Below are 26,204 nucleotides of genomic sequence, written 5' to 3'. Positions count from 1 at the left end.
TCCACACTGGAGGATAGATATCAGTGGGGCAGGGCATGCATGGTTGAAGACAGGAGCAGCAAAATGTTCCCGCTCCCCCTTTTTCATTGATTTAACAGCTTTCTATGTGTGTAACATATGAACAGAACTCTAGTCCCTGTGCATTTAATGTGAAGACATAAGTCATCTGGAAACATTGTCTGAATCCCCGTGGTATCACGAGGGACATCTGGATTTTGTGAAATCTGACCTGTGTGACTTTTGTGGATTGTGCACAAAAAATCCTTTTGTGGATTGGTTCCGGTGTCCGTTCACAGACAGATTCATTTATTTTAATCATGTGGAAAATATACGCAAATAATTCCGTAAGAGGGTTTGCAACAATTTAGATAATTTACCTTAGTACGAAACTTTTAGCATATTGTCCCCCATTCCATTCAACGTTTCCCTGCGTATATTTTCCAATGAATACCTTTGCATAAATTTGAGGAAAGCTTTTTAAAAAAATGATCCAAGAATCCATGGACACCACACATGGCCTGACAGTACACAGTAGTCAGGAATGCCTCTGCTGCTTACTAATTCCTCCAAATCGCCAGAATCAACAGTCAGACAAAAGGGCTGCTTTCCAAGGCTTTAATTCCTTTCAACCTAATGAAGCTTTGTTGTTCTTCAGTCGTTCAGTCGTGTCCGACTCTTCATGACCCCATGGACCTTAGCACGCCAGGGCTTCCTGTCCTGCTCTCTTTCCCGGAGCATGCTCAAGTTCATATTCATTGCATCGATGATGCTATCTAGCCATCTCATCCTCTGCCGTACCCTTCTCCTTTTGCCTTCAGTCTTTCCCAGCATCAGGGTCTTTTCCAGAGAGTTTTCTCTTCACATTAGGTGGCCAAAATATTGCCTGAGACTCAGAGGAAATACAAACGGACAGCCAACTAGGGGTTTCTAAGACTTAGGACGTCTGTTGGTCTCCATTTGGGGAAAAGCGCGGCAAATCTCTGAACTTAAAGAGTAGGAGGGGAGGATCTCCCCCTCTCCCATCGGGACCCAGGGGGCAGCTGTTGATGTTGAGCCAATTGGGCTGAGCACCTAAGCTCGGCTCCCGCAACCTCTCGCTTGTGCCTGCGGCTGCTCCTCACATCTAAAACCTCAACGTCTCCCTCCCTTTCCATGCCAGGGTCACTGTTGCTCCTAGGAATGTGAGTGGGGGGGCTCCCCCTCCAACTGTGCCTCTGAACTCTGAGAGAGTTCCTCTCCCACCGATTGTATCTCCTCCTCAAAATCAGAGCTGCTTTGGGACTCTATGGGCACAGATTTCACCCTGACAACAGTGGATTCTGCAGGTCAGATTCTTAGAAATCTGAGCTCATTTTAGCCATCTCAAATTTCTCCAGCATCCCTAGGTATCACTTGAACCCAAATACATGCTCAGCCCTCAGCAAGGTTGGAACCAGTCATGCAGTCAGTCTTGCTGTATTTCATTGTGAAACATGAAATATAGAAAGGTTGGTAGCATTATTCCAAGAGTTCCCAAATTCCTTCTAAGCTGTCAGCAAGCTAGAATCTACTCAAACATTACACAGAGGGCCTGTGCTTCCCAGACAGAGCTGTCCACCAGATTCTATCACTTTTGCCATGGAAGGAAGACCTGCATGTTCTGAAGGACTGTAGGATAGCATGTTGAACATTATTCATTAGGGAAATCCCCCTCCCCCCCCCCACAAACACACACACCTCCTTTTCTGATCTTCTTGAGAATGTCCAAGGAATCCCAGGATTGCCTCATCACAGTTTCAATACAACTGCTAGATGACCATGATGACAATTGTGATTAGTATATATTAGCCCCAAACATCTGGAGGGCACCAGATTGCCTATACCTGATGTAGGGCATCAAGATGGAGACATGGATATGTGCACTGGAGAGGATTATGCTCTTTTCTTCCTTACAGAGCTTGCTGCCTATGCTTGGAGGAGGAGGTGGTGGTGACGACGAGGAAGGTGGCGGAGGTCTTAAGGTAAGGAAATATCCATGTCTATGTCAGGGCTATTCTTGTGATGAAGTCAGAAGTTTACCTAAAACATGATAGTTGTTGTTGTCCTGGATTTTCATGCAAGATACGCATTGTTGAAAGTATTCTGATACTTCTTAAAGCTGAGAAATATGTCAAAACATTTGCAACGTACCAAAGCTCTTGATTAAGTACCAATTCCCACGTTTGCCTGGGAAATTTAGATGAGTGAAGTTCATACTTGAATTTGCAAAGCTCCAATTCCACAAGCTTCCATACTTAATATATACATTTTGGTATCTGGTGAAATACTGGACCCTTTAAGGAGGCCCTGGGAGGAGCTCTGCTCTTATATGTTCTTGTTGAGATGATAGGTAGACAGACAGGCAGGCAGGCAGGCAGGCAGGCAGGCAGGCAGGCAGACAGACAGACAGACAGAGGACAGTGTAATTTCAAAATATGTTTAGTGCTAAACATTTTGGCTTCTGCCCTCATCAGTAGCTGCAATGTTAGATGGATACCAAGAGTGGCACTTTGGAATGCTGGGAGATGAAACTTCCTTAGAAGAAAAAGCAGAGGTGTGAGTGGTATAAAGCTTATGAAGTGCCCTCCAGGTTAAGGCCATGCAGATTAGGAGTCCTGAGCGTGTAGATCCAGAAGTTTTCCTTTCTTTCAAGTATGTCAGTGTCCTTTATTTATTTGATTGGAATAACTGTAAGTCAGAGAGACTGTGTCCAGGTGGATTAAACTGCCTTGCAAGAGGCCGCTGTACGGTGTGTTTTTTTAGAATTGCAGATGTGTGGATAAGAAATCCTGTTCTTAGATCCATGGTAGTTCTTCCTATTTCGCTCCCCAACAGCCCCTAAAAGCTGAGTTGACAAAAGTGGCCTTGATGTTGAGGACCCCAAGGATGTTGGTCACAGGGACTTCAGTGTTGATGCTGAGATTGCCTTGATGGGGACAGACAAGGTTCCTGACCACCCTGTCAACAGTGGAGCTCTTCTAACTTGTCGTTGGCCAAATCCATTTATGTTAAACTCTCAGGTGGGACAGGGTTTACTTTCATTGCCTGGTGGTCAGGATTTGTATTCCCTTTGATTTACAGTTCAGGAGGTTAATCCACCATTCCAAGCGGTGGCTAGAGACTGGCTACTGAGTGCTGCTTGGAAGAAGGTTGACATGATGGCATGGTGTCCCAGTTTCAGCCCACCACCTTCTGTTTTTAATGTTTCTCTTGTCACTTTGTGGCTTTTACTCTCTTTCTTACTCTCCCTCTCTCACCCCCCCCCCCTCTCGCTCTCTCTGTGTGTCTACAAGGGCTGTGGAACCTCAGGCCTGTGGGTCAAATCCAGCCAAGCTGGGGTCACAATCCTGCTCTTCAGGATTCCCCAGAAGGTGATGCCTCCTTTGCCTGGTCCCACCCCCTTTCCCCTGACCTCCAATCATTTGGTGGTTTCCCAGCTTTTCTCTGTGTGTGTGTGTGTGTGTGTTCTTTTCATATTTCAAAGAGGCTGAAATGCCTCCGCTAAGGCTCAGTTCCTGGCAGTAATTGCTTTAAGCTAACATATGCTGGTAGTTTTGGAAATTTTGCCCCACCCCTTTTGCCTTAAGCTCCACCCACAAGTACAATGCAGCTTCCAAGAACTCCCCCAAGATTGAATTCAGACCTCAGGCTGAAAGATGTTCATCACCCGTGGGTACACACACACACACACACACACACACAGATAGGTAAGATAGCACATCAATAACAGATGTTCAAATCAATAGTTTCCTAATGTGTACTTTATTACATTGGTATTAGGAACAATTTTGAGATCGTAAGGTGGAAAGATATTTAATTTAGTGACAGGACATTATTGCCATAATAGGTAGACAGACAGACAGACAACAGACAGACAGTTGTTGATGTTGAAATCCCCCTCTCCCCCCCCCACAAACACACATACCCCCTTTTCTGATCTTCTTGAGAATGTCCAAGGAATCCCAGGATTGCCTCATCACAGTCTGAATACAACTGCACTAGATGACCGTGATGGCAATTGTGATGAGTATATATTACTCCAGAACTTCTGGAGGGCACCAGATTGCCTATACCTGATGTAGGGCATGATCAAGATGGAGGCATGAAGATGTGCACTGGAGAGGATTATGTTCTTTTCTTCCTTGCAGAGCATGCTGGCTATGTTTACAGGAGGAGGTGGTGGTGATGACGAGGAGGGTGGCGGAGGCATTATGGTAAGGAAATATCCATGTCTATGTCAGGGCTATTCTTGTGATGAAGTCAGAAGTTAACCTAAAACATGATAGTTGTTGTTGTCCTGGATTTCCATGCAAAATATGGATTGTTGAAAGTATTCTGACACTTTTTAAAGCCGAGAAATGTGTCAAAACATTTGGAAAGTACCAAAGCTCTTGGTTGAATAAGTACCAATTCCCACCTTTGCCCAGGAAATTTAGATGAGTGAAGTTCGTATTTCACTTTGCAGAAGTCCAGTTCCACAAGCTTCCATACTTACTATATACATTTTGGTATCTGGTGAAATACTGGACCCTTTAAGGAGGCCCTGGGAGGAACTCTACTCTTATATGTTCTTGTTGAGATGATAGACAGACAGACAGAGTGGGGACAGAGTAATTTCAAAATATATTTAGTGCTAAACATTTTGGCTTCTGCCCTCATCAGTAGCTGCAATGTTAGATGGATACCAAGAGTGGCACTTTGGAATGCTGGGAGATGAAACTTCCTTAGAAGAAAAAAGCAGAGGTGTGAGTGTTATAAAGCTTATGAATTGCCCTCCAGGTTAAGGTCAAGTGGACTAAGAGTCCTGAGCCTGTAGATGCAGAAATTTTCCTTCCTTTCAAGTAGGGATGTCAGAGAATTCCGCCACCAATCTCGGTGAGGCAGAATGCCAGTGCTTTCGGCCCCCCAAAATCTGTCATGGAACGAAGCCCCCGCCCCCCCACCCCACGAAAGGCGCACGGGACGAAGTCCCCACTGCCCCCACCCCACGAAAGGCATGCGAAACGGAGCACTTATCTGCTCCCGTCCGCTCTGCTTTGCGAATGGGGAGGCAAAGGTTATGACTTGCTCTTAGACCAGCTTCCTCTTGTCCCATTAAGCAAATGTTTTAAATCGCTTAGCTGGAATATTGTCATCTCCACTAGCTTTGTTGTTACTAATGCTTCCTAAGGCCCACTTGACTTCACTCTCTAGGATGTCCGGCTCAAGTTCAGTATCTATCATGGCTATCAGGGACATTAAGATCTTTCCTGTATACTTCAAAGAAGTTAATCCACCATTCCAAGCGGTGGCTAGAGACTGGCTACTGAGTGCTGCTTGGAAGAAGGTTGACATGATGGCATGGTGTCCCAGTTTTAGCCCACCTTCTGTTTTTAATGTTTCCCTTGTCACTTTGTGGCTTTTACTCTATTTCTTACTCTGCCTCTCTCTGTCTCCCTCTCTCTCTTTCTCTCTCTGTGTGACTACAAGGGCTGTGGAACCTCAGGCCTGTGGGTCAAATCCAGCCAAGCTGGGGTCACAATCCTGCCCTCCAGGATTCCCTAGAAGGTGATGCCTCCTTCGCCTGGTCCCATCCCCTTTACCCTGACTGCCAATCATTTGGTGGTTTCCCAGCTTTTCTGTGCGTGTGTGTGTGTTCTTTTCATATTCCAAAGAGGTTGAAATGCCTCTGCTATGGCTGAGTTACTGGCATCAATTGCTTTAAGCTAACATATGCTGGTAGTTTTGGAAATTTTGCCCCACCCCTTTTGCCTTAAGCTCCACCCACAAGTACAATGCAGCTTCCAAGAACTTGCCCAAGATTGAATTCAGACCTCAGACTGAAAGAGGTTCATCGCTCATGGGGTACACACGCACACAGAGAGAGAGAGAGAGAGAGAGAGGTAAGATTAACACACACACACATATATATATATATATATATATATATAACAGACGTTCAAATCAGTAGTTTCCTAATGTGTACTTTATTTTATTGGTTTTACGAACAATTTCAAGATTGTAAGGTGGAAAGTTATTTAATCTAGTGATTTATGATGGAACATTATTTCCATAAAATTCCTCAAACAAATAACAGATGTAAGCTTTTAAAGTATTACATTAAAGCTGAATGTTACATCACACTCTAAAACTGGTTCAAAATTCAAGAAGTTTATATGAATTTTTTCAGTGTTGTCAAGTTTGGGCAAATCCTATGATTTGTCTACCTTGAGCAAGAAGGTTGAATGCTTTTCTTTTTCCTTGCTGGGCATGCTGGGGAATCCCCAAGCTCTTATGGTAAGAAATTATCCATTCAGGTCCCTATATTGTTATCACTGTGAAATGTTTGCAGGCTTCAAAAGAAAATAAGAACAGCCATAAAGGATCAGACCCAAAGCCTTCTAGTCCAGCATTCTGTTCTGTGAAATTCCAGTTCCTGTGCACCATGAAATACAGGAAGCTTTACTCCAAGAGTTCCCAAAGACCTCCTAGGAGCTGTCCGCAAGCTAGGATCTACCCGAACTTTACAGACAGGGGCTGGGCTTCCCAGACACAGCTATCCATCAGATTTTATCACTTTTGCCATGGTAGACCTGCATGTCACAAGACATCAGGATTTGCCTGTTTGCAAGCTGGAACACAAATGCAGATGCTTTTTCCTGAAAAAGATTGTGCATTCCTGAACTTGCAATCACATTCTAAAAATGCATTTTTTAAAAATGCTCACTTTAAAATGTGCATATCTACACACACACATACACACACACATGTTTATTATGTAATTAACAGGGAGCAGTGTGCACTTTTGAAAAATGTGCAGAGAAATGCACACTTTCCCCATTCTATGAAAAGAAAAACAGGTCGATGCCTCCCTCTTGTTCATGGGTGGTGCCCTTTGGGCTACATAAAGATTGGCTCTCCAAGAAATGAGATTGCTGTTCATATCTCTGAATGATCTGGTTTTTGTTTCATTTCTGGATTTGTGAAAATTCACGGTTGTGCAAAATGCACATTTTCACGCATTAGCCTATTGAAGAAATATGCATTTTCAGCAGGTTTTTTTTTTTTTTACGTATTTTTCTATTACTAAATTTGTGCAAAATTCAGGCAAGTTAGAATCTGCCTGACTGGGGAAAAGCTGATCTGCTCTGGAATCCATGGGTCGGATTCATAAAAGTCTGAACTCATTTGATTCCATTGTGGATTTCTCCGACATCCCTAGTTACAACAGGGAGAGGCTATTGTAGAGCAAAAGTCTACAAAACAGTTGCAAAACCCCATTTCACAGCCAGGAAAGTGGTGGTGATACCAGCTGTGTTTTCCCAAGCCAGGCACATACCAGACCAACTAATTAAACTTAAAAATCCCAGAGCAAAATTGGCTACAGTAAGCATGTCTGCAACAAGGCTTTTCCCAAATGCTATTTTAGATAGGGCAAAGTGAGCAGCCTTGAAGATCAGGGTCTTTAATCAGTTTTAAAATAATTGTCACCCAACACCTATCCTCCTAGAATTGAAATAAATGCTTACAGTTTGCAAACAAAGCATTCTAAACAATCCATGTTTTTAGCAGTTCCCTTGGTTTTAATCCTTCATGTCCCACTGAGAAAAAGGGAAATGTGCCTCCTTCCTCCTGCCCAAACTGTTAAAACACTAAGGGTACAATCCTATTGATTGCGCCCTCGGTGATTGGAAGCCCCAAACCTGGAGGTTCCCAATCATCCAATGCAGAGCTTCAGATGGGAAAGGAAGGAGGCTGGAGGAGGCTCAGGATAAATCGCATCCTGGCCTCTCTGGTCTCCTCTTCTCCCCACTGTTTTGTGTTTTGCCAAGAGACAAAGGTTCTTAAGCGGATTCAGAGGCAATAAGCACACAAGTGGATAGAAGTCAAGGATTTTATTAGGTAGCAGGCAAAATGATACTGAGAAACATAAGATACTGAACAAGATAGCTTGTTTCCCCTTCCTTCCTGTTGTCAGGAATGCCAGGAGTGACGATGGAGAGACCCCTGTCAAATGGCTGGCATGTAGCACCTTCTGCAGTCCAGGTCTGCCTCAAAGTCCACTGTGAGCAAGTTTCTGGGAACTTATATACTTGAGGGCTGCATGGACTTTGTGCTGGCTGGCCACGCCAGTGACCTTCAGCACATCTGGTGTGCTGGTCAACACCCATGTTCTTACTTATTCCTCCAAAGTCATAAGATAAGCCTGAGGTCGTGGCCATCAGCCAACACAGGCCACTCTGGTGACCATCCTTCTCTCCTTAATTAATATCACCTGTGGACAACTGACAGAAAATACAGAGAAGTAATATGAAGCCATTTTAAAGGAACCAGGTTCTCAAATGGGAATTCACGCATAGAAAGGGAATGTCTGTATACCAGGTATGCTCCTTGATATACATAGGTCTTCTGGTTTGATTTTCCCATACACTCACCCACCAGAATGCCCCCTTTCCCCCTCTCTGAGATTGATTTTCTGACCTTGGAGGCCAGCTGGCATGGTTCTTTCCATGGAGGCTGCGGGGGGGGGGGGGGATCTCCAACTCCCCCTTCTGTCAACAGAGCACTATCTCTGACCTCAGAGGGAGGAATCCCCACTATCTTATGACCCCTCATCCAGTCTCTAGGGGCCAAAGAATTGTGCCCTAAAACACTTAACACACACCCCAGGTCATGAGAATAGCTTACGTTGGCTGGGGAATGATGAAAGTTGTAGGACTTTTTTTAGTCTAAACATGCACAAGATTTCACCCTGAGGCTGCAATACAATAGCCACTCAGTGGGGCTTACTTCTGAGTAGATATACACAGGACTGAACTTTTAAAAGGTCTGACTGGTAGAAGCTGGAGAGAAGCAATCAGAGTATCTATACCAGTAGAGACATACTCACAAAAAGAGAGGCCAATGGCATCTCCACCCTGTCCAAGGAATAGCCCGAGGGTGGGGGGAGGACATGAGCAAGCAAATGAAGCAAAGATGCATAAGAAATTGACTTGCCACTTCATGTACATACTTTCATACAGTTTCAGAAAGAAACAGATGCAAGAAGCTAGTGAGCCACAGCAAAGCAGTTATTATCCCCCTCCCAAACCTTGTGATATATAACTGCATTCTTTTCCTGGAAGGAAGGAGCACAGATATCTTTTAAGAAATGAACAAGAAAGTTGACTGGTTTTTTCTTTTCCTTGTAGGGCATGATGGGAAATATTGCAGCAGGGAACTATTCATTCTAGGGCCTGTATTGTTATCATTGCAAAATGTTTAGGCTTTAGGAGAACAGGAACAGTGGCCAGCCAGGTGCCCCAATTGGAAGCCCACAAGCTGGACATGACTGCAATAGTACCCACCCAACTGGAGACTGGCACTGAGAGGCATACAAGCTCTGATACTGAATGTGGTGTGTCAGTAAGAAATTATAGAACATCTGTTTAGGTGTCACTGGCATGTAGGCTGTGGAGAGTGAAATTGTGCCACTGGCTCCCACCCCTCATGATGCACACCCATTGGCCGTACCTCCTTGACATTTGTGCCTATGTGTCAGTAGCTGATTGTGCTTTGATTCCCTTTTGCAAACGTCTACATAGGATGGATGGACATCAGTGGGGAAGGGCATGCTTAATTGGGGACAGGATCAGTAACATGGTCCCACTCCCCCTTCTCCATGTGACATCCTACATGTGAGTAACATGTGAGTCCCTGTATTCTCATGGCTCTGAAGGCAGATGTCATCCACAAACATTATGGGAAGGCCAGTGGTATCACCCAAAGTGACCTTCAAATACATTTTTAGCCCTCAGCAAGGTTGGATCCTGTCACAAAGTCTTGAAATGTGAAATATGGGGAGGCTTGTAGCAGCACCCCAAAGGGTTCCCAAAAACTTTCTAAGCTGCAAGCAAGCTAGGGACTACATAAAGATTACAGAGAGGGGCAGTCCTTCCCAGAAAGAGCTGGCCATCACATGATGCCCATAGCAGAACTATACCAATGGAATTCAAACTCTTAAGCTTGAGGCACCTCTTCCCATATTCACTTGCCTGCTTAGTGGAGGACATTCCCTGTATTTCTGCATGCTCCAAAGGATTCCGGGAGAAGTATTCTAGAACAGCAGTGTAAAAACTGTCCTTCAGGGGAATCTGCTCCCCATCAATGATCTTCTCAAGGACTTCCAAGGAATCCCAAGATTCCCCAATCACAGTTTGTTCACCACTGTCCTGGAACGTCTTTTTTTTCCATTATTAGTTAGGACAATGTGCCCCTTTGAAAGACAGAGTTGCTCAAAGTGGCTTACAATATATAAAACAAACAAACAAACAAAAACAATAATTAAAACAAAGTTTGAATAAGCTAAGGAGAGCAGCAAAACACATACACAATCAAATCTAATAGCCAATAAATAAAAGTAAGCAAAATCTTAATTAACATCAACTACATCATACTGGTGACTTCAAAAGAAAAAAGGGGGAAATAAAATCACTAGAAATTGCCATCTTGCAATTGAAAGAGCCACGGAGAGAGTCACATCATGGTGGCATTCCCTGGGACACCTAAATCCCTTCACAGATGAAGGGTCCAGGCTTCCTCCACCCAAAACAAAGGAAATCAGGTAGATCAGGGGTATGCAGTGAGGTGCCCTCCAGAGATGTTTGACCAAAACTCCCATAAGGAAAGGCCAGTGTGGCCAATGATCCTGAGTTATGGAGGTTGCAGTCCAAAACATTTGGAGGACATCGGATTGTCTACCCATGATGTAGGTCATGACCAAGATGGAGGCATAAACGTGTGCCTGCCTGCCATTATTGATCTCCTTGGGGACGTCTGAGGAATCTTGAGGGCTTCCCTGAATGCTGTTATGAAACCAGAGAACTTGATCATGCCAGAGGCTTTTCTCTTGCAAAAATAAAGGGAAAAGAAAACCTTCCTCAACTAGAAATGTCATCATCTCATAATTAAAAGCGCCATGGGGAGGGTCACAATATGGTAGCACAGTCTGGGGCAAATGAAACCTTTGTTCAGAGCAATAGGCAGATTTCTTCACCCAATAACAAACCAAGTCATGTAAGTCACATCCATGATGGAGGCATAAATATGTGCATGAGAAAGGATGACACTGTTTTTCTCCCTTGCAGAGCCTGCTTGGAGGTGGTGGTGGTGGTGGTATGGTAAGGAACCATCCATTTCAGTCTCAGTCTTGTTATGAAGCAAGATGCCATTCTGAAACATGGCTCACATCATTAATAGCAGTCTTGTATTCTCAACTCAATAAATCCCAAATACATCCTCATTTCTATTTTATTTTTATTTTTGTTTGTTTTATTGCATTTCTATATCACCTTTCTGGAACTAACCAAGGCAGTTTACAAAAAAAGAAAACAAGCATCATAAACAAATAAAGGTATAGCAAAATGGGGGGGAAAACCCTGCAGAGTTATTAAGGAGGGACAGACCTTCCCACCAAAAGCTCTCAGCCAGTCACATTCACATCACAAGTGGCATTCAAGCTTTCCAACTTTAGAGAGCTCTTTTCACATCAGCTTGTTGATTTGCTGTGGAAGTCCTGCATGCTGCAGAGGATTCTGGGAAGTATTATCAGGTAGTGGCAGCAAGCCTTTCTTTCAAGGAAACTTGCCAGCCCATTACTGGTCTTCTTGGAGATTTTAGCACAGCCTGACAACCAGTGCACTATTTATTATTTTATTTATTATTTTTATTTATTTCATTTCTATACCGCCTAATAGCCAAAGCTCTCTGGGCGGTTCACAAAAATTAAAGCCACTAAATCATGGCAGAGAGTTTTCTCTGTGAAGGAAAACAACAATAGCAAAAAAGGAAAACTTGCCTAAGTACGGTATTGCCATTTTGCAATTAAAAGAGCCATGGGAAGTCTCAAAGAGGAGAGGAGACAAGAGGAGGTTGGGGGATGTTAACCTGGTGTTGAATGGGGTACGGCTACCCTTGAAAGACCAGGTCTGCAGCCTGGGGGTCATTTTGGACTCCCAGCTGTCCATGGAGGCTCAGGTGTCAGCTGTGAGCCAGACAGCACTGTATCAACTCCAGCTGATACGGCGGCTGCGCCCCTACCTTCCCGATCATCTGCTCACATTGGTAGTACATGCTTTGGTCTCCTCTCATTTAGACTACTTTAATGCCCTCTACGTGGGGTTACCCTTGAAGACAGTTGGGAAGCTGCAGCTGGTACAGAACGTGGCGGCTTGCCTGATTACAGGCAGCCGCCGGCGAGATCACATCACTCCAGTGCTGAAGGACTTGCACTGGTTACCAGTTGTTTTCTGGGCCAAATTCAAAGTGTTGGTTTTGACCTTTAAAACCCTATATGGTTTGGGCCCAGGCTTTCTTAAGGACCGCCTCCAGCAACACCAGATAGGCCCGCTTAACAAGATCAGCCTTGGATGGCCTTCTCTCTGTACCATCAGCCAGGACAGCTAGACTGGTGGAGATGAGGGAGAGGGCCTTCTCTGTGGTGGCCCCCACTCTGTGGAGGCCCCCACTCTGTGGTGGCCCCCACTCTGTGGAACTCCCTCGCTAGGAAACTCTGCCATGCCCCCTCTTTACTGAGCTTCCATCGCTCATTGAAAACGTGGTGGTTCAGGCAGGCATTAGGGTATATTTAGAAATATGGTGTTTTTACTGTAGAATGTTATTGTTTTAAACTGTTCTATTATATACTTTGTACATCGCCCAGAGTGGCTGGGTGACCGGCCAGTAGGGATGGCAGAGAATTCCACCATGGACTCCAGTGAGGCCGGATTCTAAAGAATCCAGCCCCCCGGAGTCCATGGCGGAACAGCGTCCCACACCCGCTGCCCCCCCCTGCGGAATCCCCCAGGACAGACTTACCTGGTGGCGGATGCGGCAGCGGATGCAGCAGCGGATGCGGCAGCAGTTGAAGCAGCGCTCCGGCCACTGCCGGGCTGCTGCGGCCACAAATGGTGGCTGTCATAGCGGCTGCCATTTGAGTCCCTACACTAGCCCGTGATAGGCTACGTATATATTTATGTAGCCTATCACGGCTAAAGCAGGGACACAAATGGCGTCCCCTATGCAAGTCGCCATTTGCGTCCACACCAGCCTGGCAGCAGCTGGAGGCCCCACTGTGGATTGGCCCGGCCAGCAGCTCTGCAGCATGGCCACGGAGCAGAGATGGCCGGGCAGGATTCCGGGGGAGGGGACCGGATCGCCTCCCCCCTCGTTGAGGATTCTAAGGGGAGGAGCGGATCGCCTCCCCCCACCCAGCAAATGCCCCGACCAGAACCAGGTAAGGGATTCGTACATCCCTACGGGCCAGATGGGTGATTAATACATTTAATAAATAAATAAAAAAGCAGCTCACAGGTAGGGATGGGCAAACTCATTATGGTCCCGGTTGCGTGCCATTCGCCAGACCCCACCAGCTGCCTGCCCCTGCTTGCACACACTTACACATGTGGTAAGTCTCCAGATGGTCTGTGAGTGCCCAACGAGCAGCACACAGCTGCCTGATCCCTTGACAAAGTGCCATTTTGCATAAAAATGGTGGCTTGGCCTTTTTCATAAGGGCTGATTTTGTGCAAATGGTGGCCATAAAGCAGCCATTTATGCAAGAATACAGGCGTAAATTACCAATTGTGCCTGTAATCTTGCATAAATTGTCCCTTGACAGCCACCATTTGCAGAAAAGCAGCCTTTATGAAAAAGGCCAAGCTACCACTGTGTGGCACAGTGAGGGATCAGGGATCCCTGACTCAGTGTGCACTGAGTCAGGAACTGCGGTGATTTGCAGACTGGTATCTGAGGTGATGATTTCTCACCAGGCCTTGAGCCACAGTTAGACACCTGCAATTAGAGATGGTGCGGGCGCCTAATTCAGTCTGAGAATCCGGTGGAACCGCCCCTGCCTGCACCCCCGAGCCCCACTTGCCGAGCCCCTGCCCCTGCTCACCCCTTGCCCACACTTGAGAAATTCCCTGCACTCACTCTGATGGCCTTTTTGAGCTTTGCCGTCACCATTTTTTGAGAAATAAAATGGTGATCGCAAAAATGCGCATATTTGCGCATATGCAAAAATGTGCATTCTGTGAATGGCCATATTCGCGTATGTGTGAAAATGTGCGTTTTTAAAAAAACAAACATCTTTGCACGCACAGAAATATTCACCTTCACAAAAATGCACATTTCACACATGAGACTATGTGCATTGTCAAAATACACATTTTCATGCATACAAAGACATGCACATTTTCTGCAATCACCATTTTGTTTTTTAAAAAAAATGGATACCGTGGAGCTCAACGACGCTGCTGGGGTGAGTGCAGGCTGCTCGCCGAGTGTGGGAGGAGCTCGAGTGTGGTCTGGGGACCAGCGAGCAGGGGCAGGGGCTGGGCAGGAGTCTGGAGAACCCGGACGAGAGTGATTTTGCACATGCCTACCTGCAACATCCCTACTCGCAGGCTGAAGCATTTACTGGCCTGAACATTCTTGTGTTGTACCCCCCTCCCCAATAGCCAGAAAAGCTACTGCAGCTCATCAACCTGACCAGGCCAGGTGACCTGAAGAACCAGTTACAGCCAGGCTGGCTCTGTATAACTGTTGCTCAGTTTGAGGAAATTGTTGCACTGAATAACAAAACAGGCTCTCTTCCATGTTATTAGGTATCTGAGCACCAACGTGTCCATGGCAATGTCTCCTGCTTCTGGCCCTTGGCCCTTGTTGCCTGGAATCTGACTCTTGCTCTGTCTTTGACCACGTTATCCAGCTCTGTCCCTTTGGACCATGGTCTATATGTGCCAGCAGCATCAGTGGCACAGCCTGTCAACGCAGTAGCAGTTGCTGGAGCAAATGAAATGCCATCATGGCTGCAGGCAGAGTCCAGACTTCTGCACCCAGCAACCAAGTTAACCACAGAGGGCATATCCAAGATGAGGTCATGAACCTGTGCATTAAAGAAGGATGACTATCTTTTCCTTTCCTTGCAGAACCCATTGGCTATGCTTGGAGGAGGAGGAGGTTTGTCGGTAAGCGCCATTTGGGGACCTTTTTAGACAATGGTGTTATTGTGCAAAGAACATCCTTACTGAGTTATTTTGGATGATCCCAATGTCTTCCCCTCAGCTAGTTTGTCTGGTGTGTGAGTGTGTGTGCAAACATCCTTCTCCAGCTGCTGCATCCAATATGGGGTAGGGATGTACAAGAATTTTGTTTCTGTTCACAAAACATCAGGATTTGCCTGTTTGCAAGCTGGAACACAAATGCAGATGCTTTTTCCTGAAAAAGATTGTGCATTCCTGAACTTGCAATCACATTCTAAAAATGCATTTTAAAAAAAAATGCTCACTTTAAAATGTGCATATCTACACACACACATACACACACACATGTTTATTATGTAATTAACAGGGAGCAGTGTGCACTTCTGAAAAATGTGCAGAGAAATGAACACTTTCCCCATTCTATGAAAAGAGAAACAGGTTGATGCCTCCCTCTTGTTCATGGGTGGTGCCCTTTGGGCTACATAAAGATTGGCTCTCCAAGAATTGTGATTGCTGTTCATATCTCTGAATGATCTGGTTTTTGTTTCATTTCTGGATTTGTGATAATTCACGGTTGTGCAAAATGCACATTTTCACGCATTAGCCTATTGAAGAAATATGCATTTTCAGCAGGTTTTTTTTTTTTTTTTACGTATTTTTCTATTACTAAATTTGTGCAAAATTCAGGCAAGTTAGAATCTGCCTGACTGGGGAAAAGCCGATCTGCTCTGGAATCCATGTGTCGGATTCATAAAAGTCCGAACTCATTTGATTCCATTGTGGATTTCTCCGACATCCCTAGTTACAACAGGGAGAGGCTATTGTAGAGCAAAAGTCTACAAAACAGTTGCAAAACCCCATTTCATAGCCAGGAAAGTGGTGGTCATGCCAGCTGTGTTTTCCCAAGCCAGGCACATACCAGACCAACTAATTAAACTTAAAAATCCCAGAGCAAAATTGGCTACAGTAAGCATGTCTGCAACAAGGCTTTTCCCAAATGCTATTTTAGATAGGGCAAAGTGAGCAGCCTTGAAGATCAGGGTCTTTAATCAGTTTTAAAATAATTGTCACCCAACACCTATCCTCCTAGAATTGAAATAAATGCTTACAGTTTGCAAACAAAGCATTCTAAACAATCCATGTTTTTAGCAGTTCCCTTGGTTTTAATCCTTCATGTCCCACTGAGAAAAAGGGAAATGTGCCTCCTTCCTCCTGCCCAAACTGTTAAAACACTAAGGGTACAATCCTATTGATTGCGCCCTCGGTGATTGGAAGCCCCAAACCTGGAGGTTCCCAATCATCCAATGCAGAGCTTCAGATGGGAAAGGAAGGAGGCTGGAGGAGGCTCAGGATAAATCGCATCCTGGCCTCTCTGGTCTCCTCTTCTCCCCACTGTTTTGTGTTTTGCCAAGAGACAAAGGTTCTTAAGCGGATTCAGAGGCAATAAGCACACAAGTGGATAGAAGTCAAGGATTTTATTAGGTAGCAGGCAAAATGATACTGAGAAACATAAGATACTGAACAAGATAGCTTGTTTCCCCTTCCTTCCTGTTGTCAGGAATGCCAGGAGTGACGATGGAGAGACCCCTGTCAAATGGCTGGCATGTAGCACCTTCTGCAGTCCAGGTCTGCCTCAAAGTCCACTGTGAGCAAGTTTCTGGGAACTTATATACTTGAGGGCTGCATGGACTTTGTGCTGGCTGGCCACGCCAGTGACCTTCAGCACATCTGGTGTGCTGGTCAACACCCATGTTCTTACTTATTCCTCCAAAGTCATAAGATAAGCCTGAGGTCGTGGCCATCAGCCAACACAGGCCACTCTGGTGACCATCCTTCTCTCCTTAATTAATATCACCTGTGGACAACTGACAGAAAATACAGAGAAGTAATATGAAGCCATTTTAAAGGAACCAGGTTCTCAAATGGGAATTCACGCATAGAAAGGGAATGTCTGTATACCAGGTATGCTCCTTGATATACATAGGTCTTCTGGTTTGATTTTCCCATACACTCACCCACCAGAATGCCCCCTTTCCCCCTCTCTGAGATCGATTTTCTGACCTTGGAGGCCAGCTGGCATGGTTCTTTCCATGGAGGCTGCGGGGGGGGGGGATCTCCAACTCCCCCTTCTGTCAACAGAGCACTATCTCTGAGCTCAGAGGGAGGAATCCCCACTATCTTATGACCCCTCATCCAGTTTCTAGGGGCCATAGAATTGTGCCCTAAAACACTTAACACACACCCCAGGTCATGAGAATAGCTTACGTTGGCTGGGGAATGATGAAAGTTGTAGGACTTTTTTTAGTCTAAACATGCACAAGATTTCACCCTGAGGCTGCAATACAATAGCCACTCAGCGGGGCTTACTTCTGAGTAGATATACACAGGACTGCACTTTTAAAAGGTCTGACTGGTAGAAGCTGGAGAGAAGCAATCAGAGTATCTATACCAGTAGAGACATACTCACAAAAAGAGAGGCCAATGGCATCTCCACCCTGTCCAAGGAATAGCCCGAGGGTGGGGGGAGCAAGCAAATGAAGCAAAGATGCATAAGAAATTGACTTGCCACTTCATGTACATACTTTCATACAGTTTCAGAAAGAAACAGATGCAAGAAGCTAGTGAGCCACAGCAAAGCAGTTATTATCCCCCTCCCAAACCTTGTGATATATAACTGCATTCTTTTCCTGGAAGGAAGGAGCACAGATATCTTTTAAGAAATGAACAAGAAAGTTGACTGTTTTTTTTCTTTTCCTTGTAGGGCATGATGGGAAATATTGCAGCAGGGAACTATTCATTCTAGGGCCTGTATTGTTATCATTGCAAAATGTTTAGGCTTTAGGAGAACAGGAACAGTGGCCAGCCAGGTGCCCCAATTGGAAGCCCACAAGCTGGACATGACTGCAATAGTACCCACCCAACTGGAGACTGGCACTGAGAGGCATACAAGCTCTGATACTGAATGTGGTGTGTCAGTAAGAAATTATAGAACATCTGTTTAGGTGTCACTGGCATGTAGGCTGTGGAGAGTGAAATTGTGCCACTGGCTCCCACCCCTCATGATGCACACCCATTGGCCGTACCTCCTTGACATTTGTGCCTATGTGTCAGTAGCTGATTGTGCTTTGATTCCCTTTTGCAAACGTCTACATAGGATGGATGGACATCAGTGGGGAAGGGCATGCTTAATTGGGGACAGGATCAGTAACATGGTCCCACTCCCCCTTCTCCATGTGACATCCTACGTGTGAGTAACATGTGAGTCCCTGTATTCTCATGGCTCTGAAGGCAGATGTCATCCACAAACATTATGGGAAGGCCAGTGGTATCACCCAAAGTGACCTTCAAATACATTTTAAGCCCTCAGCAAGGTTGGATCCTGTCACAAAGTCTTGAAATGTGAAATATAGGGAGGCTTGTAGCAGCACCCCAAAGGGTTCCCAAAAACTTTCTAAGCTGCAAGCAAGCTAGGGACTACATAAAGATTACAGAGAGGGGCAGTCCTTCCCAGAACGAGCTGGCCATCACATGATGCCCATAGCAGAACTATACCAATGGAATTCAAACTCTTAAGCTTGAGGCACCTCTTCCCATATTCACTTGCCTGTTTAGCGGAGGACATTCCCTGTATTTCTGCATGCTCCAAAGGATTCCGGGAGAAGTATTCTAGAACAGCAGTGTAAAAACTGTCCTTCAGGGGAATCTGCTCCCCATCAATGATCTTCTCAAGGACTTCCAAGGAATCCCAAGATTCCCCAATCACAGTTTGTTCACCACTGTCCTGGAACGTCTTTTTTTTCCATTATTAGTTAGGACAATGTGCCCCTTTGAAAGACAGAGTTGCTCAAAGTGGCTTACAGTATATAAAACAAACAAACAAACAAACAAAAACAATAATTAAAACAAAGTTTGAATAAGCTAAGGAGAGCAGCAAAACACATACACAATCAAATCTAATAGCCAATAAATAAAAGTAAGCAAAATCTTAATTAACATCAACTACATCATACTGGTGACTTCAAAAGAAAAAAGGGGGAAATAAAATCACTAGAAATTGCCATCTTGCAATTGAAAGAGCCACGGAGAGAGTCACATCATGGTGGCATTCCCTGGGACACCTAAATCCCTTCACAGATGAAGGGTCCAGGCTTCCTCCACCCAAAACAAAGGAAATCAGGTAGATCAAGGGTTTGCAGTGAGGTGCCCTCCAGAGATGTTTGACCAAAACTCCCATAAGGAAAGGCCAGTGTGGCCAATGATCCTGAGTTATGGAGGTTGCAGTCCAAAACGTTTGGAGGACATCGGATTGTCTACCCATGATGTAGGTCATGACCAAGATGGAGGCATAAACGTGTGCCTGCCTGCCATTATTGATCTCCTTGGGGACGTCTGAGGAATCTTGAGGGCTTCCCTGAATGCTGTTATGAAACCAGAGAACTTGATCATGCCAGAGGCTTTTCTCTTGCAAAAATAAAGGGAAAAGAAAACCTTCCTCAACTAGAAATGTCATCATCTCATAATTAAAAGCGCCATGGGGAGGGTCACAATATGGTAGCACAGTCTGGGGCAAATGAAACCTTTGTTCAGAGCAATAGGCAGATTTCTTCACCCAATAACAAACCAAGTCATGTAAGTCACATCCATGATGGAGGCATAAATATGTGCATGAGAAAGGATGACACTGTTTTTCTCCCTTGCAGAGCCTGCTTGGAGGTGGTGGTGGTGGTGGTATGGTAAGGAACCATCCATTTCAGTCTCAGTCTTGTTATGAAGCAAGATGCCATTCTGAAACATGGCTCACATCATTAATAGCAGTCTTGTATTCTCAACTCAATAAATCCCAAATACATCCTCATTTCTATTTTATTTTTATTTTTGTTTGTTTTATTGCATTTCTATATCACCTTTCTGGAACTAACCAAGGCAGTTTACAAAAAAAGAAAACAAGCATCATAAACAAATAAAGGTATAGCAAAATGGGGGGGAAAACCCTGCAGAGTTATTAAGGAGGGACAGACCTTCCCACCAAAAGCTCTCAGCCAGTCACATTCACATCACAAGTGGCATTCAAGCTTTCCAACTTTAGAGAGCTCTTTTCACATCAGCTTGTTGATTTGCTGTGGAAGTCCTGCATGCTGCAGAGGATTCTGGGAAGTATTATCAGGTAGTGGCAGCAAGCCTTTCTTTCAAGGAAACTTGCCAGCCCATTACTGGTCTTCTTGGAGATTTTAGCACAGCCTGACAACCAGTGCACTATTTATTATTTTATTTATTATTTTTATTTATTTCATTTCTATACCGCCTAATAGCCAAAGCTCTCTGGGCGGTTCACAAAAATTAAAGCCACTAAATCATGGCAGAGAGTTTTCTCTGTGAAGGAAAACAACAATAGCAAAAAAGGAAAACTTGCCTAAGTACGGTATTGCCATTTTGCAATTAAAAGAGCCATGGGAAGTCTCAAAGAGGAGAGGAGACAAGAGGAGGTTGGGGGATGTTAACCTGGTGTTGAATGGGGTACGGATACCCTTGAAAGACCAGGTCCGCAGCCTGGGGGTCATTTTGGACTCCCAGCTGTCCATGGAGGCTCAGGTGTCAGCTGTGAGCCAGACAGCACTGTATCAACTCCAGCTGATACGGCGGCTGCGCCCCTACCTTCCCGACCATCTGCTCCCATTGGTAGTACATGCCTTGGTCTCCTCTCATTTAGACTACTTTAATGCCCTCTACGTGGGGTTACCCTTGAAGACAGTTGGGAAGCTGCAGCTGGTACAGAACGTGGCGGCTTGCCTGATTACAGGCAGCCGCCGGCGAGATCACATCACTCCAGTGCTGAAGGACTTGCACTGGTTACCAGTTGTTTTCTGGGCCAAATTCAAGGTGTTGGTTTTGACCTTTAAAACCCTATATGGTTCGGGCCCAGCCTTTCTTAAGGACCGCCTCCAGCAACACCAGATAGGCCCGCTTAACAAGATCAGCCTTGGATGGCCTTCTCTCTGTACCATCAGCCAGGACAGCTAGACTGGTGGGGATGAGGGAAAGGGCCTTCTCTGTGGTGGCCCCCACTCTGTGGAGGCCCCCACTCTGTGGTGGCCCCCACTCTGTGGTGGTCCCCACTCTGTGGAACTCCCTCGCTAGGAAACTCTGCCATGCCCCCTCTTTACTGAGCTTCCATCGCTCATTAAAAACGTGGTGGTTCAGGCAGGCATTGGGGTATATTTAGAAATATGGTGTTTTTACTGTAGAATGTTATTGTTTTAAACTGTTCTATTATATACTTTGTACATCGCCCAGAGTGGCTGGGTGACTGGCCAGTAGGGATGGCAGAGAATTCCACCATGGACTCCAGTGAGGCCGGATTCTAAAGAATCCAGCCCCCCGGAGTCTGTGGCGGAACAGCTTCCCACACCCGCCGCCCCCCGCGGAATCACCCCAGGACAGACTTACCTGGTGGCAGATGCGGCAGCGGATGCAGCAGCGGAACCGGTGGCGGTTGAAGCAGCGCTCCGGCCACTGCCGGGCTGCTGCGGCCACATTTTTGTCCCTACGCTAGCCTGTGATAGGCTACGTATATATTTATGTAGCCTATCACGGCTAAAGCAGGGACACAAATGGCGTCCCCTATGCAAGACGCCATTTGCGTCCACACCAGCCTGGCAGCAGCTGGAGGCCCCACTGTGGATCAACCCGGCCAGCAGCTCTGCAGCATGGCCACGGTGCAGAGACAGCCGGGCAGGATTCCGGGGGAGGGGAACGGATCACCTCCCCCCTCGTTGAGGATTCCATGGGGAGGAACGGATCGCCTCCCCCCCACCCAGCAAATGCCCCGACCAGAACCAGGTAAGGGATTCGTACATCCCTACAGGCCAGATGGGCGATGAATACCTTTAATAAATAAAATAAATAAAAAAGCAGCTCACAGGTAGGGATGGGCAAACTCATTATGGTCCAGGTTGCGCTCCACTCGCCAGAGCCCACCAGCTGCCTGCCCCTGCTTGCCACATGTGGCAAGTCTCCAGATGGTCTGTGAGTGCCCAACGAGCAGCACACAGCTGCCTGATCCCTTGACAAAGTGCCATTTTGCATAAAAATGGTGGCTTGGCCTTTTTCATAAGGGCTGATTTTGTGCAAATGGTGGCCATAAAGCAGCCATTTATGCAAGAATACAGGCGTAAATTACCAATTGTGCCTGTAATCTTGCATAAATTGTCCCTTGATGGCCACCATTTGCAGAAAAGCAGCCTTTATGAAAAAGGCCAAGCTACCACTGTGTGGCTCAGTGAGGGATCAGGGATCCCTGACTCAGTGTGCACTGAGTCAGGAACTGCGGTGATTTGCAGACTGGTATCTGAGGTGATGATTTCTCACCAGGCCTTGAGCCACAGTTAGACACCTGCAATTAGAGATGGTGCGGGCGCCTAATTCAGTCTGAGAATCCGGTGGAACCGCCCCTGCCTGCACCCCCGAGCCCCACTTGCCGAGCCCCTGCCCCTGCTCACCCCTTGCCCACACTTGAGAAATTCCCTGCACTCACCCTGATGGCCATTTTGAGCTTTGCCGTCACCATTTTTTGAGAAATAAAATGGTGATCGCAAAAATGCGCATATTTGCGCATATGCAAAAATGTGCATTCTGTGAATGGCCATATTCGCATATGTGTGAAAATGTGCGTTTTTAAAAAAACAAACATCTTTGCATGCACAGAAATATTCACCTTCACAAAAATTCACATTTCACACATGAGACTATGTGCATTGTCGAAATGCATATTTTCATGCATACAAAGACATGCACATTTTCTGCAATCACCATTTTGTTTTTCAAAAAAAATGGATACCGTGGAGCTCAACGACGCTGCTGGGGTGAGTGCAGGCTGCTCGCCGAGTGTGGGAGGAGCTCGAGTGTGGTCTGGGGACCAGCGAGCAGGGGCAGGGGCTGGGCAGGAGTCTGGAGAACCCGGACGAGAGTGATTTTGCACATGCCTACCTGCAACATCCCTACTCGCAGGCTGAAGCATTTACTGGCCTGATCATTCTTGTGTTGTACCCCCCTCCCCAATAGCCAGAAAAGCTACTGCAGCTCATCAACCTGACCAGGCCAGGTGACCTGAAGAACCAGTTACAGCCAGGCTGGCTCTGTATAACTGTTGCTCAGTTTGAGGAAATTGTTGCACTGAATAACAAAACAGGCTCTCTTCCATGTTATTAGGTATCTGAGCACCAACGTGTCCATGGCAATGTCTCCTGCTTCTGGCCCTTGGCCCTTGTTGCCTGGAATCTGACTCTTGCTCTGTCTTTGACCACGTTATCCAGCTCTGTCCCTTTGGACCATGGTCTATATGTGCCAGCAGCATCAGTGGCACAGCCTGTCAACGCAGTAGCAGTTGCTGGAGCAAAAGAAATACCATCATGGCTGCAGGGAGAGTCCAGACTTCTGCACCCAGCAACCAAGTTAACCACAGAGGGCATATCCAAGATGAGGTCATGAACCTGTGCATTAAAGAAGGATGACTATCTTTTCCTTTCCTTGCAGAACCCATTGGCTATGCTTGGAGGAGGAGGAGGTTTGTCGGTAAGCGCCATTTGGGGACCTTTTTAGACAATGGTGTTATTGTGCAAAGAACGTCCTTACTGAGTTATTTTGGATGATCCCAATGTCTTCCCCTCAGCTAGTTTGTCTGGTGTGTGAGTGTGTGTGCACACATCCTTCTCCAGCTGCTGCATCCAATATGGGGTAGGGATGTACAAGAATTTTGTTTCTGTTCACAAAACATCAGGATTTGCCTGTTTGCAAGCTGGAACACAAATGCAGATGCTTTTTCCTGAAAAAGATTGTGCATTCCTGAACTTGCAATCACATTCTAAAAATGCATTTTAAAAAAAAATGCTCACTTTAAAATGTGCATATCTACACACACACATACACACACACATGTTTATTATGTAATTAATGGAGGAGGAGTGTGCACTTTTGAAAAATGTGCAGAGAAATGCACACTTTCCCCATTCTATGAAAAGAAAAACAGGTCAATACCTCCCTCTTGTTCATGGGTGGTGCCCTTTGGGCTACATAAAGATTGGCTCTCCAAGAATTGAGATTGCTGATCATATATCTGAATGATGATGGTCCCTTTTTTCCCTCCTTGTAGAAACTAACAGGCATGCTTGGTACAGGCAAACAAGCGGTAAGAAACTCTCCTTGATTTATTACATTTAGTTATTATTTCCCTATTTATTGTAAGGGCTCCCCTTCGCTATTTTTCTTGTGATGCAGCATCCTTCATTTAACAGCCAATTCTTTTCTGGCCCTTCATGTGAGTCAAGATGTTATCAAGAGATATCATAATAATACACTAAAAGAGAGGAGCAAACTGATAGGTTTTCAGTGAATGTTAACAAAGGGGACACGTCCAGACTTATTTGGCAGCTTTCATATTAAGCCACCATTTGAGAGTGAGTCTAGGTGAATCTGTTGGTTTCACTTTCTCCCACATTTGAATTTTTTGAATCTCAGGTTCTTTCTCTCCTGAATATGAAGAACTTCATGAATTTTGGAGGATTCTTACAAAAAATGAATTGAAACGAAATTCTCACCTACCTATGCCTGTCAAATTCAAGTGGTATAGCGATTCCCAGAATGGAGAAGACCAATCCCAGCTCCAGGGTTTTGAGGACCTGTGGGCATGGTGCCCCCCATGTCCCCCTCCCTCAGTGAGTCTTCCTTCTCACTGTCATTGTCACCAGCTGCTATTGCTTCTCATCCTCTTTCTCATCATTGCTACCACTTGCTAGCTTTGCAGGCAGAGAGCCAGGGAGGAAGTAGGCCGTGGCATCCACTTCTCCTCCTTCTCAATACCTCTCTTGTCTGGACCAGAGTGAGAGGCAGAGGAACAAGCAGGTTGCCATGGTGATGAGCAGGAGCAAGTCCAGGGCGGTCTTGTCAGTGGGCCCCTCCTGGGGTGTGGGCCCTTGGCAGGTGCCCGACCCTCCCTATGCTTGACACTAGCCCTGGAAAGGACCATGTTGCATCTGCCTGCCATGTAGTTGTTAAAGATGAGGAGCTGATCAGAAAAAAAGAGATGGCAACCCTAATTCAGCACTAACTTGGCTGAATACGTAGGAATTCAAAGCCAGAGTTTGAAGAGCTAAAGACTCAAAGCCCTGGGCCTGGATTAGGGCTATATGAAAAATTAATTTCAGTTCATTCTTTATCAGGATTTTACCCAGTCCATACCTTGTAGACAGAACACAGACTTGGGCACTTCACAGTTGAAGTCCATACATTTCTGAGCTTGCAATGTGATTCACAGACACCTCCCCCCCCCCACCCCAGCATGCATACATTTGAAAAATGTGCACAAAAAAGTGTGTACTTTTGAAAGATGCATAAAAATATTATTTAATCAATGGAAGAAGAATGTGTACATTTCAAAGATGTGTACAATTGATGCATACCATTGATGCATACAATTAGAAAAATAGGCACAGATTTTCATGAGAAAAGAAAAGAAAAAACAAAGCTTGTAATCTGGTATGGACTTGAGTGGGAATGAGCTCTGAGATGGAATTCAGTGGATTTTGCTGATCCACACATCACAAGTCACAACCAGAGGTTGGTGAGGGGCTTAAAATGATGATGATGATGAAAACAAGGAGCGCTTTCCCACATCATGAAATAAGCTAGGAGCAAAGAGGCAAATCACTGCATCCCTCTCAAGAAATTTCAACAGAAATCTCTATCTCCCTGAGAAAGTGTCTGAAAAAAACCTCTTCTTTCTCAGTCAGCAGTGGGAAGACTTTTGTGAAATTGGAGGTAGAGGAATGCGGCACAGCACTAAAATATATAAAAGATCAGCTTTTGCCTTAACTGTTAGGAGAATCTGATTATGCATGTTCACTTTGTACAATAAGCACATACTTTTGAACCAACTCGCTTCTAATCTTTTTAAGCAGACCAACACCATGAGCTTACATACATGGCCGGCAATTTGCTGCCCTCTCGTGGCACCTGGAATTGACCACCTGAGGCAGACACCTTGCCCTATCGAATGGCACGGCCAGCGCTGGTCCTATGTTTTGTTACTTTACATGTTACATTGCATTCCCAGCCCAAATCTATTCTGACTTGTCATGCCAGTTTGAGGCCTGCCCTTCCATTAGCATTCAAAGGCCTCAACAGACAGTTGGG

General features: G+C 45.6%; 1 protein-coding gene across 1 annotated transcript in view; it reads left to right on the top strand.

Annotated features, from left to right (window-relative positions):
- Nucleotides 1–26,204, top strand: part of LOC146337839 (uncharacterized) — a 55,080-nt gene that overhangs the window by 21,133 nt on the left and 7,743 nt on the right. The window contains exons 12-19 of the mRNA XM_084816324.1: nucleotides 1,935–2,000; nucleotides 2,895–3,038; nucleotides 4,167–4,232; nucleotides 11,124–11,156; nucleotides 14,967–15,005; nucleotides 19,721–19,753; nucleotides 23,550–23,588; nucleotides 24,166–24,201. Coding sequence (XP_084672450.1) covers nucleotides 1,935–2,000; nucleotides 2,895–3,038; nucleotides 4,167–4,232; nucleotides 11,124–11,156; nucleotides 14,967–15,005; nucleotides 19,721–19,753; nucleotides 23,550–23,588; nucleotides 24,166–24,201 — 456 coding nt within the window. The remainder of the gene's footprint in view (nucleotides 1–1,934; nucleotides 2,001–2,894; nucleotides 3,039–4,166; nucleotides 4,233–11,123; nucleotides 11,157–14,966; nucleotides 15,006–19,720; nucleotides 19,754–23,549; nucleotides 23,589–24,165; nucleotides 24,202–26,204) is intronic.

The sequence above is a fragment of the Heloderma suspectum genome, chromosome 10, assembly GCF_057233095.1.
Source record: "Heloderma suspectum isolate Gila_16-S chromosome 10, 16-S_ref, whole genome shotgun sequence".
Classification (NCBI taxonomy): Eukaryota; Metazoa; Chordata; class Lepidosauria; order Squamata; family Helodermatidae; genus Heloderma; species Heloderma suspectum.
This window is presented reverse-complemented; position numbering and strand designations above follow the sequence as displayed.